Source organism: Zootoca vivipara, chromosome 1, assembly GCF_963506605.1.
Source record: "Zootoca vivipara chromosome 1, rZooViv1.1, whole genome shotgun sequence".
NCBI lineage: Eukaryota > Metazoa > Chordata > Lepidosauria > Squamata > Lacertidae > Zootoca > Zootoca vivipara.
The window spans coordinates 92609830-92633880 of record NC_083276.1 but is presented as its reverse complement, the minus strand read 5'-3'; the positions used below and the strand labels follow the sequence as shown (position 1 = coordinate 92633880).

Below are 24051 nucleotides of genomic sequence, written 5' to 3'. Positions count from 1 at the left end.
TATGGGAGTTGTAGTTAGACAATTTCTGGTGGGCTATGATAGGCTCTCCATCTGACCCCTGCTCTGTACAATAGAGAAAAGTCATTTGAGCTCTTGAAGGTTGTAGTACAAAATGTAAAAGGTGTAATGATGTAGTTGAATCACTTAATTGCAGCCTATCCTATGCTTGTTTGTTCAGAAGAGCTGATGTTTGTTGTTTTGGAGTGGAAACGAATGAGTGACTAAGCATCAGGTTTGCCAAGTATCTTGGGCAACCGCTTGCCATAAGTAAAGGCAGGAGAAACAGAAGCCAAAGATGGTTGGTAGTGCTGCATTAAGAATGCAGGTGGCAAGTTTTCACAATGAGGCATGAGTAGGCCCCTGGAGTGAATTTGCAAAAGGAAAACTTCACATATACAGTATATATACTGTGTATAATCGTAGGCTATGCGTGAAGACTTCCCTCACAGAAAACATCTTGTTTTTATGCATGCTATAATCCATCCCTTACAAAGAAAGACCACTTGAGAAAAGCAACCACCAAAGATGGGTCATGTTTATCTTGCAGCACAAGAGAGGCTTCTGTGGTGTGTTTTCCCATCAGAGCCAAACTGTAAAAGTGTTTATCCTGCTAGAGCTGGCTGTCACATAAGGTCTTTTATAAAAAAAATAGGAGTTGGCTTCATATAAACATTTTCACTTCCTATGTTACTTTACTGAAATTGTGTTTTAAAAAATGTATAGGGGGAAGTGGTTTCGGAATGACCAGAGAAGAAGAGACTTGTAAAATGTCAGTGGCTTGACAGCAGTTGGGCAGCTCTCTGTAGCTGGCCTGCAAAATGTGTGTATCAACAGTGTTTGGATGTTGGTTTCTCAAGCAAGCCAGGGTTGGAATTATGCCCTGGAATTATGCCTGTTGTATGCTACCTCCCACTGCATGCTTCAGTTAGAAATGGTTGTACGCTTTTAATACTGCTGCATAAATGGCAGATTATTACTGCTCAGATTGACTGCTCTTCCCCAGATGTTGTGCAGAAAAGATCCTGTAGGCTGCTGCTGTCCCAATATCACTTGTGAGTATTAAATGGCTGAATGTGTGCTAATGCACGGCCAGTGAAGTTGCAGAGATGCCACCCTCTCTCTAGTCTGCTGTCCCAGATAAGCTACTGAGCAAGCTAAGATCTGATGTGTCATCTCTCATCTTGAAAAATAGGTGTGCATCGTTTAGCACTTCAAAAACAAGTAGATATAATGCATGAATTTTCAATACTTACTTTGCACCCCTGTCAAAATTGTATCCCTCCCTCACACACCCCTACATATGTCCCTCTCACAAACCGCACACAGGCATATTTTTTCCCTTCCCCCACACAACATACATACTCTCTCAGCCCAAATGCATATCCCTCTTCCTTTGCGATTACACATACACACAGGCCATATTTTCATGCATGACCTTTTTCAGATCAAACATAATATATGTTCTCCCCTCACCCCTTCTCACACACAGACCAACAGAATAAGGGATGACTTCGGGACAACTTTAGATATGTCAGTGCCTGTTCTCTTGACAGATGTCTGTCATAGATCTGTATTGGAACCATTGTTGTTGAACTGGTTTGTAAATGAACTGTACTGTACTGAAATATGACAGGATTTTTATTTATTTTTTGGTAGAATAAAAACATAATCTCTTGTATGTTAGTATCATTACCAAGTCTTTATCAGGGGCCTCATAGAGGTCTGTTTCTTCAGATAAGGGATCTTCAACTCTCCCGTATGCTTTCGGGCATCCCCAGGAGATAGTTGTGAAGAGAGAGAGATGAAAGATGTCCATAGAAAAACTCGCCAGTAGTAGCCTCTTATAGTGACCATGCAAATAATGGCCAGTGGGAAACATTCTGAACTGATCTTTTAGGATTTCAAAATGCTGGGTTATTTGTGGGGCATAGGAATTTGTTCACTCCCCCCCCCCCCGCAAAATATAGTCCAGCCCACCATATGGTCTGAGGGATGGTAGACTGGCCCATGGCTGAAAAAGGTTGCTGACCCCTGCTATAGAGTCTGTATCCTTGGGTAATTAATTCCCATTGACTGTCTCTCAGTTTTGCCTACTACTATATATTATTTCTGTTTACATACTGGCATGTCTCCTCTTTCTTGGCTCAGATGTTTTTAGGGTTAGCAAAATAAGCACCTATAAATTATGGGCCTTTCTAAATGTCTCGTGGAATGTGTGTACTTCCCCCTGCTTCCTTTACTGTTCTAATTGAAATATTTGTAAAACCTCTATTTGGCTTTTGTTATGAGGTTTAAGAATATTTCACAGAGCCCCACCTTCTATTGAGAAGAGGCAAATCCCTTGCCAAACCTTCCCCTTTATAAAATGTAGAATCTGGTGCTGGACTTGTTTGAGACTCCTGTTTTTACTTTGCCATTTGGCAGGGGAGGGGAGTATTCCAGCTGTTTGTACTATGCTCGAAGCATTGCTCACCTTACTGTTGGCTCCAGTGGTCCTATTCTCTGCACCATTGTTCTTTGTTACATCAGTGCCGCAGTTTGTTGATATCTACTGTATTTTATTCTATAATAACATTTTACAAAGCTCCCTAAAACCTAGATCATTTTTTTCTGTGCTTTTCCACCTGAGAGTGTATTTGTCAGTGGCTACTTCCAGACATGTGGCTCCTAGTGCTGCATAATCAATTGGTCTTCTTTTGTAAGCTACAAATAGAATTTGAAATCAACTTTCCACAGGTTGTGAGTGTTGCTGTTTTTTGCTTGCTTGCTTTGTCTTCTGTGTTTATAAAGTAAGCAAACCATCGGCTTAGGATATTTCAATATATTTTTATTTATTTAAAAATAGATATAAGGATAAATAGATATAAGGATATTAGGTGTGGGTAGGGCAAAGTCAGAAGGCAAAGTCTGAGGCTTCTTTCTCATTCTGAAAGACAGTAAATCTCTTGACTACCAAATACTGGGGACTCACAACAGGGGGCGGGCCATAAATTTTTTCTTGTGTTCCTCTCTGAATAATTTGGTTGGCTACAGTTTGTAGTACTGATGGCGAATTTCTGGCTCACCAGCCTGCCATCAGACCAAATCAGCATAGCCAAGTATTGGGTGTGGTAGGACTTGCATTCCACAATGCTAGTCTTATAGACAGATATTGAGGTAGATGGGATCGGAACATCCTTGACAACTGTGTGTAAAACAAGCTTGTGTTTTAAGAGCTGAGTGAGTTTCCACCAGATAAATTGGTCAGTTACTGTCATTCCTTTGTCCTTTTGCCTAACAAATGGTGGACCTTTACTGTATTTCGTTATAGCTTCCACCTGTGGTAGATACTAGTGTACCTGAGTTTAATTGTGGGTAATACAGATACCTTGTACAGTCATACCTCATGTTACGTCCGCTTCAGGATGCGTCTTTTCGGGATACGGACATGCTAAACCTGGAAGTCCTGGAACGGGTTACTTCTGGGTTCCGTGCGTCTGTGATCTGCGTGCATGCACAGAAGCACTACATTGTGCTTTGCGCATGCGCAGACGCGTCAAATTATGTCATGCGCCTGTGCAGATGCGGCGCTGTGGGTTGCGGACTTTTAGGGGTGCAAACGGCACCTCGGAACAGATAGGGTCCGCAACCTGAGGTACCACTGTATTCACAAAGTCTGCTGTTGTGACCTTAATGACAGTGAAATAAATCTTGCCCTTCTCAAAATAACTTTGACTGAAAATAAACAAACTGTGGTTTCCTCCACCCCCCTACACCTCAAGTTTATCCTTGGGATGTCTGTGTACAGGAAATCTTTAAATATCCCATCACATTTTTATCATCCTTTCTAAAGGAATTGGAACTTTGCCTGTATATATTAGGCGGTCAAGGAAATAATATCCTCTTGGAACCATTTACTCTTCTCTTGGGGCAGTTGAGAATAGCGTGCAGTCAGTTTAGATTGAGGGTCATCTAACCCCCATTTCCAAGGCCTTAGAAATGGCGGTGAAGAAGTGCTTGGATAAGACCTGCATTGACACAATTCTCTGTAGGTCATACAAGGCTGGCTGTGGCTCTGTGTCATCAAATGTCTTGCCAGTCGTATTGCAATTGTTCCAACAACCCATGTTTACAAAGCTACCAACATGCATATTTACAGTGAATTCTCTGGTTGCCCTTTTGATTTCTTCCTGCAGTTACATTCATGGATGATTCCCCAAAATGGTGGTTTAGACTTCAACACTTGGGGGGCATAGCTGCCAAGTTCTCCCTTTTTTTAAGGGAAATTCCCTTATGCTGAATAGGCTTCCTTGCGAGAAAAGGGAAAACTTGGCAGCTATGTTGGGGGGCAGAATAAAGTGATTTGATTAGAGGAGGGCAAGGTAGATCACAGCCATTCAGTAGCAACTATGGTGCCTTTTAACTGTTCTCTCAGCCAGGTGGGTTCACCTTAGTTACAAGAGGATCCAGTTTTTTGGGCTGTTGGGAGGACTCAGTCTCAATGACCCAGACCTATGGACTGGACTGATCCTATAGGTCTTTCAGTGGAATCCCCCTCCCCTCTCTCCTTCTCACTCTTATATACACTCTTTCTCTGTTGAGCTTAGGCTGGCCTACATTTCATAGTACTGTAGCAATTTTGTGGCTCACAAAGCATATGTAGCCAAAGGCTGGAAAAACTATTATTATTTACGGTATATTTGCCGCATGAAAAGAACTCTGTGACTGGCGTGCAGGACAACAATAGTAGAGCAGTGTCAAGGCTTTCTTTTATTGCACTTTCCCTCTGCAATCAATATAGGTATTGTTGTTGTTGTGATATAGTCTTTCAATGTTTTTCGAGCCTGTTGGGTCAGGGCAGAGGTCCATCTAGTTCAGAATTTATCTCTCACAGTAAAAAGGTAAAGGGACCCCTAACCATTAGGTCCAGTCATGACCGACTCTGGGGTTGCGGCACTCATCTCACGTTATTGGCCGAGGGAGCCGGTGTACAGCTTCCAGGTCATGTGGCCAGCATGACAAAGCGGCTTCTAGCGAACCAGAGCAGCACACGGAAACACCGTTTACCTTCCCGCTGTAGCGGTACCCATTTATCTACTTGCACTTTGACATGCTTTCAAACTGCTAGGTTGACAGGAGCTAGGACCGAGCAACGGGAGCTCACCCCGTCGCAGGGATTCGAACCGCCGACCTTCTGATCGGCAAGCCCTAGGCTCAGTGGTTTAACCCACAGCGCCCCCGCGCCCCACTATCTCGCACAGTAACCAACCCAATACCCACGGGGAGCAAATTCAGGTTCTGCTTGTGAAACAGCACTCTGCCCACTTACGGTTCTCAGCAACTGGTATTCAGAGACAGACATTTTTTGCCTCCCAAAAAATTCTAGCATTTTGTTCCTCTTAAGGAGGGAATCCTGTAGGATACACCCCTCAGTTCTTAGCCTGCAAATATGCTTGATGGTCGCTGATGCTACAGTCCATTGATTCCTGTACTGTCAGGTTTCAGAGAGCGCTTTCCTCCCAAAACCAAATAAAGTTATAAATTGGCTAAGCTTTGTGTATATATGGAGGCATTGACTACTGTAAACTGCTTTGTGCATGGAAGCTGATTTGGCAGATATTGAATAATACATCACTTGTCTACCTGGAGGACTAGGTCTAAATCCAAGAAAATCATTCTCGGTGTAGATGCACTGAAATCTTTGAAGTCCATTGATTCTAGTTGTTCTACTCTTTAGTATGACTTAGCTAGATGCAACCCATATACTGTACTGGATCTTACTAATTCCAGCTCTTGTTTACAATGGAACAAGCTCATGATTGTGGTTAAATATTTGAACGGGTGTGGACAATGCTAATTTGAGTAAAGGCTTATAGCTTGATAATGTTCATGTTTACTCAGATATAAGCTCCCTTAAGTTCAGTGAGATATATTCCAAGTAAATGCTGCTAGGATGGTAGCCCTGGTCCTGGAATACGTTTTCACTGCCTGTTTCTATTGTGATAACTGTGCACAATGATCAGATGAAGAGCCTGGACTAGATTTAGATTAGGCCATAGATTTTTATCCCATCTTTCTGAGTATTTAACCTCACAAGGTGGTTTACGCCCTCAAGCCAAATAACAAACAGTCAGATACTAGGGAGAGCTTTATTAATAATAAGCTTTATTATTATTAAAGAATTTTTGGTTTACAAAGGTACGCACAATGTCCCCTTTTTCAAGGTACATTTTCCATACGTCAGTTTCGTTTGTTGAGACATTAGGAAGAAAAGGAGGGAAGAGGTGGAGGGGGCCATGGTGGGTGGGGGTGAAGTCAGAAGGCAATGTTTCTATTTTACTTAATGTATGTATGGGGTTGTGGGGCTGGAAGCATGACTAACAGCCCTACCCTCTACTCCTGATGTTGAGTTATCAGATCTGTGTAAAATAATTCACTCATTCAAGGGAACTGCCATTGACACAGTAGGGAAGCTCTTCTTCTGAATCACACTTTAAAATAGCACCACTTTAGAAAATGCATCTACATAGCACACCATGTTCTCTTCATAGTCCAACCCCCCCCCCCCAACTATTCTGGGCTTTTTAAAAGCAGGAGTGCAACCAAGTGGCTTTTAGTTCTACAGTATATTTATTTATTTCCTTCCTTATTGTTTACAGTTTAACAAGCCACATTAACAAGATTATTTTATGCACTACCAAGCCGCCTGTGGCAAATGACTATAAAACAATATAGGGCTTCTCAATGTTTGTATTCATTATATGGCCAGTCAAGAACCTTCCAGATATTGCTGTAGTAGAGAGTGCGAACCCAGGACAATAATTTTCACTAGTTCAGTAATAAATCAAGGAAGATGCTAGTTCATATTGCTTATCACAGAGTGGTCTATTCAAGGCATAGCGTAAACTGGAATGCTGCTGCAAACCTGACATTTCAGTTGTGTTCTTGAGAACATCATTTGCATATTTGTTCCATGAGTGTGGTGGTTGAAGAGCATGGGAAGTGTTGTGTATAGGGTTTCTGTGATGGAACCACCCCTCTTCAGGTCAACTGGACATCATAGGGGAAACCCAGCCCAGTGTTTTGACAAGGGGTAGATACCTTATTTGGGGAGCACCAGAACACTAACGCTTCTCTTTATCCCCTGACTGAAAGTGCCACAGGGTTGTTGTTTTTTTGCTAGGCCCCAAAGCCTGAGTTGAGCTCTGTGTCTGATTAAATTCAGATCTTTGGAAAGCTGAATCTGGGGCACCTGCCTCCTTCTGAAGCATTAAGTTTCATATAGTGAAAAGAATAGGGTGTCACTTCTGGACTTTGTTTGGGGAATTCTCAGTTCTTGAGTTGGAATGATGTATGCAGCCACCGCCCAAGTTTTTAAATTTTCAAATATCAGCACACATTGCAAGAAATCTACCAAGGAAGCTGTTACGAAGGGAAGCTTGAAATCTTCCACTAGAGAATTGGAATTTGTTCATTCTGTGTTTGCCATGTAGTTCAGTTCTTTCTCTTTTGAAGCTACGATTGCTTGCAACGAGAAGTTGTGGGGGGAACCGACCGGTGCTTTTGTTGACTCGGTAGGACTGTGTGCATATTGTCATTGAATCGATCCCTCAGTATGGAAAAAAAGAAATCACAATGGTTTTAGAATCTAGCCTTGGGTCAGGCTCTCTCTAGATTTCAGTGTCAATTCAATGTCATCAGCTGTGTTCATTTAATTAGATATTGACCCTGTTTATATCTGGGCACAGAAAAATTGACACATCAGTATTATTAATAGCTTTGCCTTGTCTAGAAATAGCACATCATAACAAAATTCCCTTCGCTTTCACACGTGCAATTTTTTTTGCTTACTGGTTTCCTGTTTTGCTTACTGGTTTCCTATAGGCATCTCATTTGCCCTTCTGAGAACAGAATGCTGGACTAGATAAACCATTGGCCTGATCCAGCAGGATCTTCTTATAAGAGTGTAAGCCTGCAGGCAATATCTGTTTGAATTGTTTTGCTTTGTACTTTGCCTTGGTGTTGAACATAGCCTGGAGATTATTATAGAGACAAAGCCTTGCACCTCGTTCTACGGAAGTAGCCATTTAATTACCAAAGAACTACCATAGCAATGTGGTCCTTAACTAGAATGGAAGTACTGGGTTTTCAGCCACTTCAGTTTAATTGCTGGCTATAAATCACCCTGAATTTTTTTAAAGTGCAGTTGTTTAATTGGCTGCATGTCAGGACTCTGCAGTTTAGAAATGATTCATCAAGAAAGATATGTATCAAAGATGTATAAAACAGTGAACACCACATGAGAACTTTAATAGACCAGGACAGTGGTACCTCAGGTTACAAATACTTCGGGTTATAGGTTCCGCTAACCCGGAAGTAATACCTTGGGTTAAAAACTTTACCTCAAGATGAGAACAGAAATTGTGTGCTGGCGGCGCGGCGGCAGCAGGAGGCCCCATTAGCTAAAGTGGTACCTCAGGTTAAGAACAGACCTCCAGAACGAATTAAGTTCGTAACCAGAGGTACCACTGTAGTCTAAAACCTAGCGTGATTATCAATAGAGTAAATGGCAGCATTTTCTAAATGAGACATAATAATAATATTATAATAATTTATTATTTATACCCCACCCATCCGGCTGGGTTTCCCCAGCCACTCTGGGCGGCTCCCAGCAGAATTAAAAGCATAATAAAGCATCAAACATTAAAAACCTCCCTGTTAATTTCACTGTTTAAAGATGCTGTCATGGGATGCAGTCCACCTCCTTTTGTGTTTTGGAGAGCAGGGAACAGAGGTGATATCAGCAATATCCTTTCCTTCCTTGCCATGGCACATCTGTGCTGGAAGTGCAGTTCTGCCAAGTGTGTTGAAACATATCAATGATGAGATCATAGAATTGGCATACCCAGCTTAGAGGTAGGTAGACATTGGTAGAGGAAGCTGTGCTTTTGTCTTACGAGGAGCCACAAATGCAGAAAGGAGGTTTTTATACCCCTGGCCAGTAATTTAGAAAGTGCTCCAAATTAATGCAGAAAAGTCTCTGCTATCAGCTGTTGCCTTGGTTTCTGTAAAAGCAATGCTCCTTGTGAGACTGATAGACTGAGATATTAAATAACGCTCCATCCCTTCATTATGAGACTTTTGATCTCAGGGTTGTGGGTTTGAGACTCAAATTGGGCAAAATGAAGAAGAGGAGGAGGAAGAGGAGGAGTTTGGATTTGATATCCCGCTTTATCACTACCCAAAGGAGTCTCAAAGCGGCTAACATTCTCCTTTCCCTTCCTCCCCACAAAAAACACTCTGTGAGGTGAGTGGGGCTGAGAGACTTCAGAGAAGTGCGACTAGCCCAAGGTCACCCAGCAGCTGCATGCGGAGGGAGGAGCAGAGACGAGAACCCGGTTCCCCAGATTACGAGTCTACCGCTCTTAACCACTACACCACACTGGCTCTCTACATTGCAGGGAGTTGGACTAGATGATCTTCATGGTTCAACACAACAATTCTATTGTTCTCTTTTTCTGTGTGTGTATGTATGTGGCTTGTCTGATTATGGAGGTGTGTATTATTTCTGCGCATATACACACTGACTTTTGTATTTTATTGGCTATTGTCCAGGATAAACGAACTGCCCTGCATACATGGATATCCGGTGGAAATTATTATATTAACACTTTAAAAGAATAAATAGGTCAGAGCAATGAAATGAGATAGTTATGTAACTTGCATGTGTGTTCAGACACAGTTTAATTAAATGCCATGTTATTAAAAGGTCGATTTCAGATCAGTGCAGTTTACGCAGTTCAACCAGAATCCATTCAGATCTTAAACAGTCTTAAAATTAGGGGTGCCTGTGATTCCCCTTTTTAAAAGCAAGTCAATTGACTGCCACAAGTTCTCGTATTCCAGAGAATAACCTAGACACATTTTATTTAAATAAGTGTTCCATAATTTTTCCAGAAAAACTTTCCCCCCAGTTAGATTTCTAAAATTCCATTGAGTAAGCGATGCTACAGAAAAAATACTGTAATTTACACAGCACTTTCAGTGTGCTAAATCACCAATGTTTTTACCACACTGCAAGCAGGGTGGGGAAAATTCAAAGCATCTGGTTGCCATGTGCCTAGAAAGTTTGTGCTGGTGCCTAGGAATTTGAAATATTTGCTAGAAAGGTGCCTAGGATTTTTCTTCTCAAATGCTGGCCTGTTGCTTTCAGTGTAAGATGCAACTTTTTACTCTGTCAGGGCTCCTGTACCTGTCTCTTAACATCTGTGCAACTACCGGTAGCAGAAATAAATATGGTAGGGGTCAGGGGATTGTTGCGGCTATTCTTGAGTAAAGACGCTCCAGTCTGCTCTGTCTTTAAGAGCTTTATTATGCATATTATTTACAGTGCAAAGACATCAGAAAACATGACTGCCTAGTCTGATTCAGAACCCGGCAATGGCGTTTGTCTGCTTTTGTGCCAGCATAATAGTCTGGGAACCCCAAAACGCCGCCCCCTTGCCCTACATCTGGGTGCATGACCCAACGTGGGCGCCGGAAGGGGCTGTGTTGCTGGGCGAAGTGCTGGTCAGGATGACTGAAGGAGGGTCCCTGTAGGGAGTCCCCCTGACAGTAGGCAACACTTTTCCTTATCATCTCATCTCCATGCCGTGAATGGGAAAGTTATGGCTGTTGACTTTTCGCCTCTCATGTTGCTGTTTAAAGGAGCCCTGCTATAAAAATTTCTGGGTACTAGTGGTAGATTGGAATATCACTTTGTCAGAGGATTATTGTCCAAACACATAGGAAGGTAATATGGTTGATTGGGCTGGAAAAAAAACCCCTAAACTTTGAGGCTTCATTACAGTGGGATACTTCGGTGATCAGACTTATCTCAAAGTGCAGTGTGGCTTTTAAAATAACCCCCAAGACTAGTTATTTTATTTTATTTATTAAGTTTATATCCCATCCTTCTTCCCAAAGGTGCCCAGAGCGGCAAGTCTTAGCTCTAAGCATTGAAACTGTTAAGTTGTTCAAGTGCTGACTGCCTGCCTATAGAAACATTAATTCCTAACACTAAAAACAACCTAACCTAGCATGTTTTTAGCTAAATATGAGAGTTTTTGATAACTTGCTAGACAATGGTTGTTTATTTAACCTTATCTAAGTAGAAAACAAGCAATTACCTCATTTTTATAAAGCAACAAATCAGGCTTTTTTTTTGGGGGGGGGCAAAGTCATCAGTGTGGTGAGCCAATGGGGTATAGTGGTTAAGAGCGGTGGACTCGTAATCTGGTGAACTGGGTTCGCTTCCCTGCTCCTCCACATGCAGCTGCTGGGTGACCTTGGACCTGGCTGACTTCTCTGAAGCCTCTCGGCCTCACTCACCTCACAGAGTGTTTGTTGTGGGGCAGGAAGGGAAAGGAGATTGTTAACTGCTTTGAGACTCCTTAGGGTAGTGATAAAGTGGGATATCAATTCCAAACTCTTCTTTTCTTCTTCTTCATCACACATCAAGAGAAAGACATTCCCAAAGGGTTGTCTCTAATAAAGTCATACTTAGAGTACACTCACTGAATCTTTGTAGTTAAAATTAGCCATGGCCATTGATTTCAGTGCGTCTGCTGACTGCAATCCTGTCCAGGTCTACTCAAGACATAAGTTCTGTTGAATTTAATGGGGCTTAGTCCCCCAATGGGGTTAGGATTGCAGCCTTAGTTTTGTTTCTGATCTGCCGTATTTATTCTGGTGTGAATAGTAACAAGCACCCTGTTATTTCTCATGGGGCATTTTTTGGTAAATTTCTCTGGTTTGCTCTCTTAAAGGTTTCAATATTTGCACAAGTGGCAGTGCTACCTCCTGTGAAGAATGTTTGCTTGTTCATCCCGAGTGTGCTTGGTGCTATAAAGAGGTGAGTTTTCACTTTTCTTTGGTCCTTGATGTTTTCATTGCAATGTCTTATATGCTGTTCCTCAAAAGTTACTTCTGTTGCCACATTTGGAGGGTGTGCGTTCAGTCAGGGCCACTGCTGTTTCCACTGTTTGGGTCCATCTGTTTTCTCTTAGTGGGGTTTTGGTGCTTCAGGGAGACCAGCAACTGCAGTTTTTCCATCCTATTTCCACCTGTAGTGCCCCTTCTTACCCTGTCCTCCCTACAGAAGTTCCACTACAGCAGGGGTCAGCAACCTGCGGCCCATGGTCCAGAAGCGGCCCACGGGGGGTTGTTTAAACTGCCCACAAGCCGCCCGCTCGGCGAGTCCCCACATGCTGCGCTTGGCACAGCACGGAGCGGGGACTTGCTTCCGCGGCGCCGGAAATCGCATCTGCGCAGGCGCAATCTGGCCCACGGAGCGATCTCCGCGGGAGTGAACCGGCCCAGGCGAGGTAAACCTTGCCAACCCCTGCACTACAGTGATAATCAAGCTTCAAGGCAATAGAAATGGAAATACTGGGGCATGTCGCAATGGGGGAATTGGCTCTTGTATATACTTAGGCTCACTGCCTTTGAGACCTGCCGAGGCCAATGTTGTGGGACTCTCTGGAGCAGATTTTGGGGGGCATGGGGAGAGGAGAGGAAACATCAGTCCTCTTGCACCAGTAGAAATATTTTACAGGATGCAACCTGTAGGAAGCGAGTTTCAATTTAAGCACGGTAATAGGATAACACTTAAGTTGGTCATCTGAGGTCATAAGTGCCAGAGTACTGCTGCCTGTAGGGATGGGAAACAATCACTCTTGTTACATTTATACATCCAGCAAGGAGGATAATGGTGTTTAGTTCTTCATATGCTCAGCCTCTTGTACAAAGAGTACATACGCATAGGGGAAGGGTTACTCTCCACCCCCCACCCCAAATGCCTCAGAGACATCTTGTATGCATCTGCAAGAAGTGTGTTTCTGCCAAGTGTGTAAGTGGTGGTGACATCAGAAGGAAAAAATATTGCTTGCGAAGCTGTGGTGTTGGGCTAGATTTGTTTTATTTTCTTGGCACAAGAGGGCTATTTTTTGAGTGGCTCTGCCAACAGAAATGTTTATCCGGGAGTTGTTGTGACCGCTAGTTATAGGTCAGCCTTCAGCAGTAGCTGCTGATGCTGCGTTATCAAATCAATTATTTGGTTTAGGACCCCCCCCCCCAATTTGACTGGAGAGCAAAGAGGTGAAAAGGGGCTGTTTGTAGACAATAATTCCTGAAGGCCACAATAGCTCTTAGTTTAAATTATCTGCCTTTAATTGTGCCACTGCCCGGCAAGGAAAAGGTTTTCAATGTTTAGTGAAAAAAGTTGACATTGCTATTCTAACCATAGCTGCCAAGTTCTCCCTTTTTTTAAAGGGAAATTCCCTTATGCTGAATAGGCTTCCTCGCGAGAAAAGGGAAAACTTGGCAGCTATGATTCTAACAGTACAGTGTTGTAGTAGACCTTTTAAGCATCCTTGTTTCTTCCCCACTTTGTACAAAAGTTCCCACTTTGAGTGGGGGGGGGGAACCCTAGCCAGGAAAATTTATATTTAGAGTCACAAAAACCTTGTTAGCCAAGGAAAAGGTTTAGGGTTTCTTGGGCCATATTAAACTAATTTGGTGTGCTAGTGGAAGGCAGCACAAGGGCTCCTGTAAGTGCAATTCAGCCCCGCCCCCCAAGTCCTCCCCATACACCTCCCCAAATCCCCTCTGTGTGGCCGGGAGAACTCCAGAGCAGCCTGCTTTTTGGGGGAGGGGGAAGAGGGGAGATAGTTCCATGGGGCAAGCTAAAATGCTTGCACTTACTGAATGACAGTATTGAATTCCAGTTCTTGGTTCCAAGTTTATGGGGCTCCGGGATTACTAAGGGTTGCATCCAAAGCTTTCAGTCTGTTATCAGAAGCTCCTTTGCAGTAATGGAGATCTATTTCTGAAAGTTGTGCAAGAGAAGGATCCAGTGCAACAGGCCTGCTGGTGGAACTATTTCATGAGATCTCACTAGTGCATACTCATTTGTCTGTTTGTGGAACCTCTTGGGCAAGAGGATCTGTTTGCAAAAGGCAGCCCACTAGCGGAGCAAATTCGAGTTCCAACCCTTTAACTTCCTTGAATGCAACCCATAAGCAGCAGCCCTGCATACACTTATTCTGGGAGGAACCTCAATGAAAACAATGGAACCAGTGTGGTGTTTTGGTCAGAGTGTCGTACTAAGGCAGGCATCCCCAAACTTCAGCCCTCCAGATGTTTTGGACTACAATTCCCATCTTCCCCAACCACTGGTCCTGCTAGCTAGGGATCATGGGAGTTGTAGGCCAAAACATCTGGAGGGCCGCAGTTTGGGGATGCCTGTACTAAGGGCTCATCCAGACTTATCCCGTGCCTGGAAAGCATGGATTTGAGTGGTTTTCTGTATGTCCTATGCTTTCTAGGAACAGATCTGTGCCGTTTTGCCCTTGTCCCACTGCTTTCCACCAAAAAGCCCACTCTTTATCGATAAATTGGAGCATACGTCAACCCAGAGAAAACCTGATTCAGAGGTAGAGTTTGGGTTTTCACCTGGGGAAAGTGGTGAGGCAAGTCTGGGTAAGCCTTAAGACCTGGGAGACGAGGGTTCTAGTCTAGGGTTACCAGATTTTTTCCAGTGAATCCGGGGACACTTTTCAACTTCCTACTAAATAGATGGATTTTGTCAGGGGACTGATTTGTAAATCCGGGGACTGTCCCTGGGAAACGGGGACGTCTGGTAACCTTATTCTAGTCCCCACTCAGTCATTAAGCTCACTGGGTGACCTTGGGTCAGTCACCTTGGGTCAGGACAAAATGGAGAAGGGTGGTGGTGGAAGCATGTGCCACACTCTGAGGTCCTTGGAGGAAAGGTGTGGTATAAATCTAATTTTTTAAAAATGCTCACATTTCTGAATATAGGATTGCACCATCAGTGCAACTATTACATTGTAGTCTGCAGGCAGAATTCTATTTTCAGATTTACTTTCCCTGTCTTGAGAAGTGTGGAAAAGCTGCCTGCCTAATGGAATGTTAAAAAATTCAGTTTTGTGCTGCTGTTCTTTGAGTATCCTAAATTGCATGTTTGGAAGTGGCAGAACCTCAGCAGGATATTCAAATTCACCATGACACCCCCCCACCCCAAATTCCAGTGGCAAGTCTAACAGGGCCTCTTTTTTCTGAGGAATTTCCAAAGCTAGGTTTTTAAGACTTGCGGTTCTCCACAGATCACTGTGCCCTTTAATCTGTTTTTCAGGAATAATGACATTTTGATTTTGCAGGAGAAAAGAACAATTACTAGCCCTGAGTTGGTGCAATATATCTTAGATCAGGCTTCCCCAATCTAGTGTTGTCCAGATGTTTTGGGCGACAACTGCCATTTGCCCCAACAGCATAACCGATTGGAGTCCAACACTTTCTGGAGGTGCCAAGTTGGGTACACCTGGCCTAGACCTTGCTGAATTACTAAACCCCTGGAATAATGAAAGTGTGTTTCATCTGAAATCCTTGGACAGAATATTTCTGGATATAGTTGTAGTGCTGCATGTGGAAATAACGTGCTCCTGGTATGTATATGCCTTGAGGCTGAGGCGTGACAGAGGCAAGATATTGCAGGAGAAATGGCAGAAATTAAAAGAGGATCGCTGAGTCTTGATTATTATTATTATTGGTGTTGCAGAGTAGTGAGCAAAAAGAGAGGGAATGATTGGCATGCTAAGCAGAAAACATCAGAGAATGAGTTATTTTTTTCTAGATATATAAGATATAAAGGAATAAGGAAAAAACTGGCAGTATTTTCTTACAACCTGGTTTGCATAAGGTAATGAACTTCTAGCTCATATTATGGGTTAGCTTCAGTGTGCTTTAGCCAAAATTTTCGAAGCCTCCAATGTCTGCCTCTTTGAAAAGAAAAAAGGAGGGTGTGGTTTGTCTATATTTCTGCTTCTGCAATTTTTTTAAAAAAATGCTTGTACCTTATTGTGGTCTGTAGAATGTAATCTGTACTCACAATATTTGTCAGATAATGTGTATTTTGTAATTAATGCCAAAAACATGTGTGGAGTTTTACAGCTGGGGGAGTATTGCAGATGCAGGAGAGAGATAACTGACTGGGGGTGTCTGTTTTGTTTTTGTTTTACAAAAATCCTTTACTGTACTGTTGGACGAGGTGGGCAAATCTGTCAATTTCAGTTTCTCATTAAAATAACCAACAACTCTTAAGTTCAGTTCTCCACATTTCCTCGTTAGTTTGCTTTTTTTTTTAAAAGAAGACTCCTTGTAAAAATTCATCGGCTCTTCAGTACAAAATTGTCTTCATACATATTTTTGCAAATCAAACCTGCCTTGTGTAATGCATTTTTATGTTATTTTCATCAGCACATTTATTTATTTTTACACAGCATTTACATGCTATCCATACTCACTTTGAGCCGCAAAACGAGATGGAAGAAAAAACACATTTGTTTAAAAAATAAACCCCAAGGATTCCTCAGTAGCTCTTAGTGCAGAGGAAAAATACAGAAGAACAAAGCACATATCACTGAAATAGTTCATGCAGAATAATCTTTCAGAGTGTATCAAGCGAGTAGCATGCAGGAGGTTGGTTTTTTTTAGAAAAATAAAAGAGTAGATACACGAGAAGACTGAAATGTACTGTACAGAGGTGAATTTTATTCCGGGGCCTCTGCAAGCTCCTCTGTTTCTCTTTTTGCATTTGCTAGTAGAGAAATAGGGCTCATCCCACCTTTATTTAGTTCAAAACGTTTATATTTATACGCTGCCTATCCAAATAAAAAGTCCACCATGAAGGCTTACATATTAAATAAGAGTACATGCTCACCTGTTAAAGCGTCATTGGCAAGGGGTGGGGGAAGATAACAATCTGGGCGGCTGAGCTAAAATGGTCCCGCACCCCTAGAGTAAGGTGTTCCAAAGGCATGGGCCCACCATAGAACAAGCCCTCTTATGCCTGCCAAGCTCATTGGTTAGGTGGCAGGCAAACAAAGAGGACCTGTGATGTAGATCTTGGAGGGCATGCAAGACAACATGGGTGCAGACAGTCCTTCAGATATCTTGGGCCTATTTTTTTCAGGCTTTAAAGCTTAAAGCCAGCACCTTAAATTAGGTCCAGAAATGCAACCATGTACCAACCTGTCCAGTACTCTCTAATGTTTGGATTTTATGCCAGCCGAGGCTTTCAAGCTGTCTTTAAAGGCAGCCCCGTGTAAAGCGTGTTACAGTAGTCAAGCCAGTACATGACCAGGAAGTGATGTGGCTAGGCCAGATCTCTTCATATAGGGTGTACCAGCTAAAACTAGTGAAACAAACTCCTGGCTATTGATATCTGACTGGGGAAGCACACAAAAATGCTTTCCTGCCATCCCATAGATGCCTGAGATGTAGGCATGCATTCCTTACAAGTTCTGTTTAATTTATATTGCTTTTAATGGATTTGTATGCTTTGGCCAGAAGCTTTGCATCCAGCTCATCCTGTGTTGACGAAGAACGTTTCCACATGTCGGAAGCAACTAAGAGATTATTGGCAGTGCAGTCCTCTATATTAGCCTTCCCCAACCTGGTACCCTCCAGAGGTTTTATACTAGTCACAACCACTATGACTGTGCTGACTGGGAACGATGGGAGTTGTAGTCCAAAAACATCTGGAAGCTGCTTGATGGACAATGCCTCTATACTTGTTTCTTCAGAAGTCTCAGAAGTTAGTCTTCCTGTATAAATTTGTACTGGATAATTCTTCAGCCATAAGGGTCCTTCTCTACCCCACCCTACCCCGAATTTAAGGTGGAATGGTGAAGTATCATTGCCCCTTAGGTGCATCCCACCATGTTATCTGGTCAAATGGACTCTCAAGGTTGTTTTGTGTATAGCTAGAGATACTGGACAGAATAGACAAGCAACAATAGAGCTGTTCAACCCAGATGCAGGTTTATTGCCTGGTAAGAACTGGGCCTCTGGTCTTTGCTGAGCATGACTCGATTTCCGGTTTGACCTTTCTTCTACCTAGTCCTTTAAAAAAATCTCTGCCAAGAATTGTGCAGTTGCATACTTGTGGGTTGTGATTGTGCTTGCTTGCAAATTTACTTATTCTGTTTTTTGAGACACAGGCTCAGCTAGTGATTTGTGCATAGAAAGTTCAAATGAGGAAACTTTTTTATTAAAAAAAATCATTGCGAAGTAGATAATGGGTGTGTGTAGCTACTAGCAACAAGAAAGCCACAACCAGGTCAATATATACTTTGCCCATTTTGCAGTTTCAAGTTAAACCCCTTGCATTTGTAACTTGATAATTTGGAGGGATTTTTTTTCCTCCTCAAATTGGTGAAGAGTTTTCAACATCAAATATGCATGTGTGTGCCCACAAAAATGGTTTACTGCTTTTGTTTTTTAGTTTTGAGGTTTATTATTATTATAAGACTAGAATATCAACTGTTTGGAATGAGGCAAGATTTACATTTCACATACCAAATATAACTTCTGGCCAAAGATCTCTTATTTCAGGAACTTGTTTCAGGAACTTATTTCAGGAACTTGGATTGCTACGAAAGCTCCTGAATAGCAAGATGGACTGTTTAAGTAAACGCTAATATTTTTCAAATGTTTCAAAAAATGTTAAAAGAGCCCATTGGGGAGGGGGGAACCTTTGTGAGACAGAATCTCAGCACATTCTATGGCCTTTGGTACTAAGCCTTAATATCATCAGCTTGTTGTTTGTAATACAAGATAATGATGATCTGCTTTACCGGATTACAAAGATACTGGCTGTGAGAAGCTTTGATTCCCTAAAGAAAGCTCACTGTATAACTACTATTATGGCTGCTATTAAACATGCAAAGGCAAGGAAACTGGTAGAAATTTGACAAGTAGTGGCCAAGTTGTTAATGCATTCGCCTGCATTTGGAGTCAATACAGGAAGATACTTTACAAGTGAGCCAGACTACTAGTCCATCTAGCCTGGTATTACCGTATATTCCGGCATATAAGATGACTGGGTGTATAAGACTACCCTTAACTTTTCCAGTTAAAATATAGAGTTTGGGATATTGTTGTTGTTGTTTAGTCGTTTAGTCGTGTCCGACTCTTCGTGACCCCCATGGACCATAGCACGCCAGGCACTCCTGTCTTCCACTAGTTTGGGATATACTCGCCATATAAGAAATACGACCCGGTGTATAAGACGACCCCCGACTTTTGAGAAGATTTTCCTGGGTTAATAAGTAGTCTTATACGCAGGAATATACAGTAATGTGTTTCCCCTATTTTAAGACGTAGTCATAAAATAAGCCGTAGCAGGATTTTTAAGGATTTGTGAAATAAAATACATACCCCGAAAATAAGACATACAGTACCTCTGCGTTGTGCAGAGCAAGACCGCGGAGTGCCCCAGCCAGCCAGCGGGACCCAGCACGCCGGCCGCGGCAGGAGGAGGAGGCGGCCTTCAGGGTCGGCGCCCAGCAGCACCGCGCCAGATCGAGGAGGCGGCCTGCTGGGTCGGCGCCCAGCAGTGCAGCACGGAGTGCCGGGTCGAGGAGCTGGTCTACAGAGTCTGCGCCCAGCAGTGCTACGCTGGATTGATGAGGCGGTGCTCCGTGCGACGCTGCTGGGCACCGACCCTGCAGGCCGCTTCCTCGATCCGGTACTCCGCGTGGCGCTGATTGGTGCCGACCCGGCAGGCCGTCTCCTCAAACTGGCGTTCCATGCGGCGCTGCTGGGCACTGACCTGGCAGGCAGCCTCCGGGATCCAGCAGCAGCAACGCGGCAGGAGGAGGAGGCGGCTTGCTGCGCGCCCCGAGCCCTGAGCCAGCGGGACCCAGCAGCAGCAACGCTGGCTGCGGTAAGGAGGTACATATAGTAATAAAAAAGAATAAGACACCCCCCGAAAATAAGCTTATGGCTTATTTTCTTGAGTAAAATAAATATAAGACGGGGTCTTAAAATATGGGAAACACGGTATCTACTTGACAAAGGTTCTCCAAGGGCTTTCCCCAGCCCTGATTCCTGATATCCCTTTAAATGATTAGTGTTCCTTAGTCCAATTGATATTCCTCCACCAGCACCAACATTCCTGTGGGAACAAGTTCGAGTCGTCCGTAGTGGGGAAAGGTTTGGGTCTGAAGCTAAGGAGTAACCATCTGTTTGTCATTCAGCTGCTCTGATCTCTTTCTGTAATGGCAGAAATCTAAATCGTGGTGGTTTTTGTAGATTAAAAGATGACTCACTCTTTTTCCTGCCTACCTCAGCTTGCATTGTTTCTAATGCTTTAGTTCTTCTAATTGCTACCTTTCCATCATCCTGATGTGTCTGTAGAAACACACACATGTATGTTCAAATCTGAAGAAATCCTGCCTTTCCCTGAGGCAGTGGTATTTAGGTGATACTGTAAGCACTTAAAAAGGGTTTGCCTGTAAGAAACACCCCCCCCCCCCTCAGTTTTGTCTGGCCAAATAAGAATATTTCCCTGATAGGGATTTTGGAATTGTAGGTCTTCATTAGACTTGAACCATGGCAAACTAGAATCAGATTCCCAGTGGCTGACCTTGTTACTGGCTGACCTCCCCCCCCCAACACCTTGAAGCAGTCAGATTCTCTCAGCCCAACCTGGGTTGATTGTAAGTTAAAATGGAATAACCCCAAAGGTTGCATTTTATCAGCTTTTTGTGGAATTAACAGGATGAAAATCTAATAATAAAAATGGCTTCCCAACTAGCTCTGTGTTGAATCATTACAATCCTTTGGGCAAACTGATTTTCTCACACTGCATACTTCAATTTTGTTTCCTCCCAGGAATTTGGCAGCAAAAAATCCATCACTTCGAGGTGTGACTTCACCGAAAATCTAATAGCCAATGGTTGTGCGGGGCACTTTGAGAGTACAAAAAGCAGCATTAAAATAGCGAAGAACCTTCCTTTGAGCAGCAAGGGCTCTAGTGTGGCCAGTTCGGATGTTATCCAGATAATGCCACAAAAGATCTCACTAAATCTGCGGCCTGGTAAGTTAGCACCAAATGTCTGTAACCTGTATGGATAATTTGCAAGCAACCTGGACACTACGGCAGGAAGCCAGTGTGGTGCCTTCCAGCTCCCATCAGCCCCAGCCAGCATGACATATGTTCAAGGATAATGGGCACTGCAGTTCAACAAAAGTTGGAGGACACAACGTTGGCTTCCTTTGCTATATGGGTTGGCTCACATGCAATACCAAACCATGGTTTGGAGATATGGGAGTAAGTCCTATGGCTGTTGTTCCCGTCCCCCTGCTTTCTACTCATACAATCCAGTTTTCTAGTTAGTTGCTGGGTTTGTTTATTTATTTTTGTTTATATATATTTGCAGCATTTCTGCACCACCATATAATAATATACCAAGGGCTGCAACAAACCATAGTTTACCATTGCCTCAGGACCCTGTAATACATAATTGTAAGAAAGGATCAGACTCTAGGTTATAGGCAAGCCACAATATTGAGAAGATCTCTAATAGTCAAACCGCCCTTGTTTCCTCCCCTTCCTTTCTTGGAAATGATCCTTCCCCAGCCCTGATGCACAATTGCTGGAGGGCATGAGGTTGGGGGAGTGTGTTGTTGATTGAGAAACTTGCCCACACTTCTGCTTGTCTCACCACTTTTCCATGGGAATACCTGCTGCTTACCACTGAATCAGAACAAATGTCAATTGGTTTTTCTGTGGCTTGACGTTTGTTCTGATTCGGCAGTAAACAATGGGTTTTCCTGGGGAAAAGTGGAGAGCTGCTTGGACCCGTCCTTTCAACGCATGGGGCAAATGGCATGCACTGGGTTCTCAATCATTAAAGTTTTTTGAAACTGTGTTCCCATTCCCCCTTGAAATCCACCAGCTACTCATCTTCAGAAATATTGGGAATTATTCCCATTGTATTATCTCTTGTCTTAATACGGCTAAGCGACTTACAGTCGTCCCACCTTGCCTGTAAAGACAAGATGAGCTTTGATTGCACTGACTTGAGAGATGAACTTCTGATCCAAGAAGCTAGAGTTTACCATATTATTGGCTTTCTGCCAAGACAAAAAAAAAATAAAAGGGAAAAAGCAAGAATATTGTTGTGGAAATAGTTTTGCAGAAAAGAGGCATTAATACAGTTCCAACGTTTGCATGAAAATATTTAGCCTTTGATATTTGGTTGTTTTTGTTTTCTAAAAAGGCCCTTTGTATTGAAGCTAAAGGCCATTATGAAAGACAGATTCACTAAACAATTGTGTACGTGCCTGGAATGTCTGTGTTGTGTTGTAGTCCAGGCAAACTGCAAATAGAGGAAATGTTTTCCCTTTCCATTCCTCTCCTCCTCTGACAAGGAAAAGGTTTTGGGTTTATTTATTAATAATAAGGAAGGTTTTTTTTTTTTTACTAATGTAATAAACAAAATCTGCCCTCATTCCCTTAATGGGTACACAAGAGCCTTCATAGAGTCCTTTGTAGGTCCTCCATCGGTAGGAGAAAATAACAGAGGCCAACCAGAGAATATTGAGAAGCAAACCAGCTAATAAGCTTGATCTTTATTAACTGTTGCAACAGGGTGTTCTCTCACACACAGGAGAGAAGGACCCAAAACAAAAGTGTGCCTGCCCTTATATAGACATTTAAAATGCCCACCTTCCAGTCCAAGGCCACCCCCAGAAGCGTCATGTATACATCACAGAAGGGGTGTAGCCCAAGACCACCACCCCAGACATGAGGTCTACAGCAGAAATCTGAGTATGTTGTTTTCTCTCCTGTCTGTCAGGAGACCTGATAATGCCTTACAGTATCTGATTGCATTTCCTGGGTAGCCTGGCCATTCCTTTGAGGTTGTAAATACATAGTTCCTGAATCTCTTACGCATATTGATAGTGTGCTCAGCTTAATAGATACTTGCCAGATTGTATTTACAGGGAGGTGTAAGTCCCTACAGTCCAAAGACTTTCCCCATTTCTTTCCTCCTTGTAGATAAATATTTGAGGTCAATTTGGGAGAGTTAAAATGGTTTCAGGACTTTTTCTGTACTGTTTTCAGTCATTGGTTTATATATTTATGTACGTGTTTGCCTTGTACATTTAAGAACATTTATTATATATCCAAGACCTTAAAATTCTTATAACACTAATAATGAGGTTCTTGTGTTCCTCTGATGAGAGCCCCAAGTTCATAAGGAATTCATATTCCCCCCACACTCACAAATTTCCCTAACATTAAAATTAATCACAGCACAAAACAAGCAACTCCCATCACCCAAAGTGGAAACGCCTGTTAGTTTCACATAAATAGATAGGGAACTATTGAAATTTGGTTACTGAGCATGCTAACTTGCAAAAGCCACACTGAAAAATGGTTTTAATCTCCTCCTCCCAAAATTGCTGTCATTGTGCTCATTAATGGATCTCATGTAACAACTCAGTAGCGTTATCATCGTGCACTTGATGGAAAGCAAAGCTGACTTGGTTTCATGCTGGTGAAGCTGATAGGATGTTGACTTCCAGCAATGTCTGTAAGGCCACAGGTTCCCTTTTTCTGGACCAGTGTAGACCCTACTCTGACTGCCAGGAGCTCCCAGCAGAGATCTTTCCTGCTCCGCTACTTGAAAAAATTTAAACTAGAGATTGTTTTTTGAGAAGCTTTCTGTATGCAAAGTCTATTCCAGACCACTGAGCTTTGGGTGCATACATTTTAATGGCTATGGTTTATTGTAAACTGTTCTCGCCAGTGCAAATCCATTAATATAGTTGCCACTGCTAAACGAGACATGGCAACAGATACACAAAACTATATCCATGGCCCTGCTTCTAATCGATCTATGCAAATCCAGAGTGGCTGCAGCTAGGAGCTGGTGATATACACAAGCCTAATGCTGTAATGTGAATGTTGATTTTAAAGCTTTCTACTGATTGAAAGTTCACATTTGATTCAGGACAAGTTCACACATTCAGAATCGCCCTCCATGTGATGCATTCCAATTGTCCTGGAGAGAATGCGTTTGCAAAGAGAAAATAGTTGTTGAATGGGAACAAGGCTCCCTTGTTCGCTAGCAGTTGCAGGGTGGAAAAAAGCTTTGCTAGAGCTGAGCCATCTGTCACATCAATCACTTCAACAACAGTGAATCTTTGGGCTGC

At 42.8% G+C, this 24051-nt stretch overlaps 1 protein-coding gene across 2 annotated transcripts in view; it reads left to right on the top strand.

Annotated features, from left to right (window-relative positions):
- Positions 1-24051, top strand: part of ITGB5 (integrin subunit beta 5) — an 85615-nt gene that overhangs the window by 1169 nt on the left and 60395 nt on the right. Inside the window, exons 2-3 of one of the 2 annotated variants that reach the window (XM_035129332.2) lie at positions 11787-11872; positions 20719-20923. In XM_035129332.2, the coding sequence (XP_034985223.2) occupies positions 11787-11872; positions 20719-20923 (291 nt within the window). Of the gene's footprint in view, positions 1-11786; positions 11873-16709; positions 17874-20718; positions 20924-24051 lie in introns of those variants that run through there. The other variant, XM_035129340.2, reaches the window with a different exon arrangement.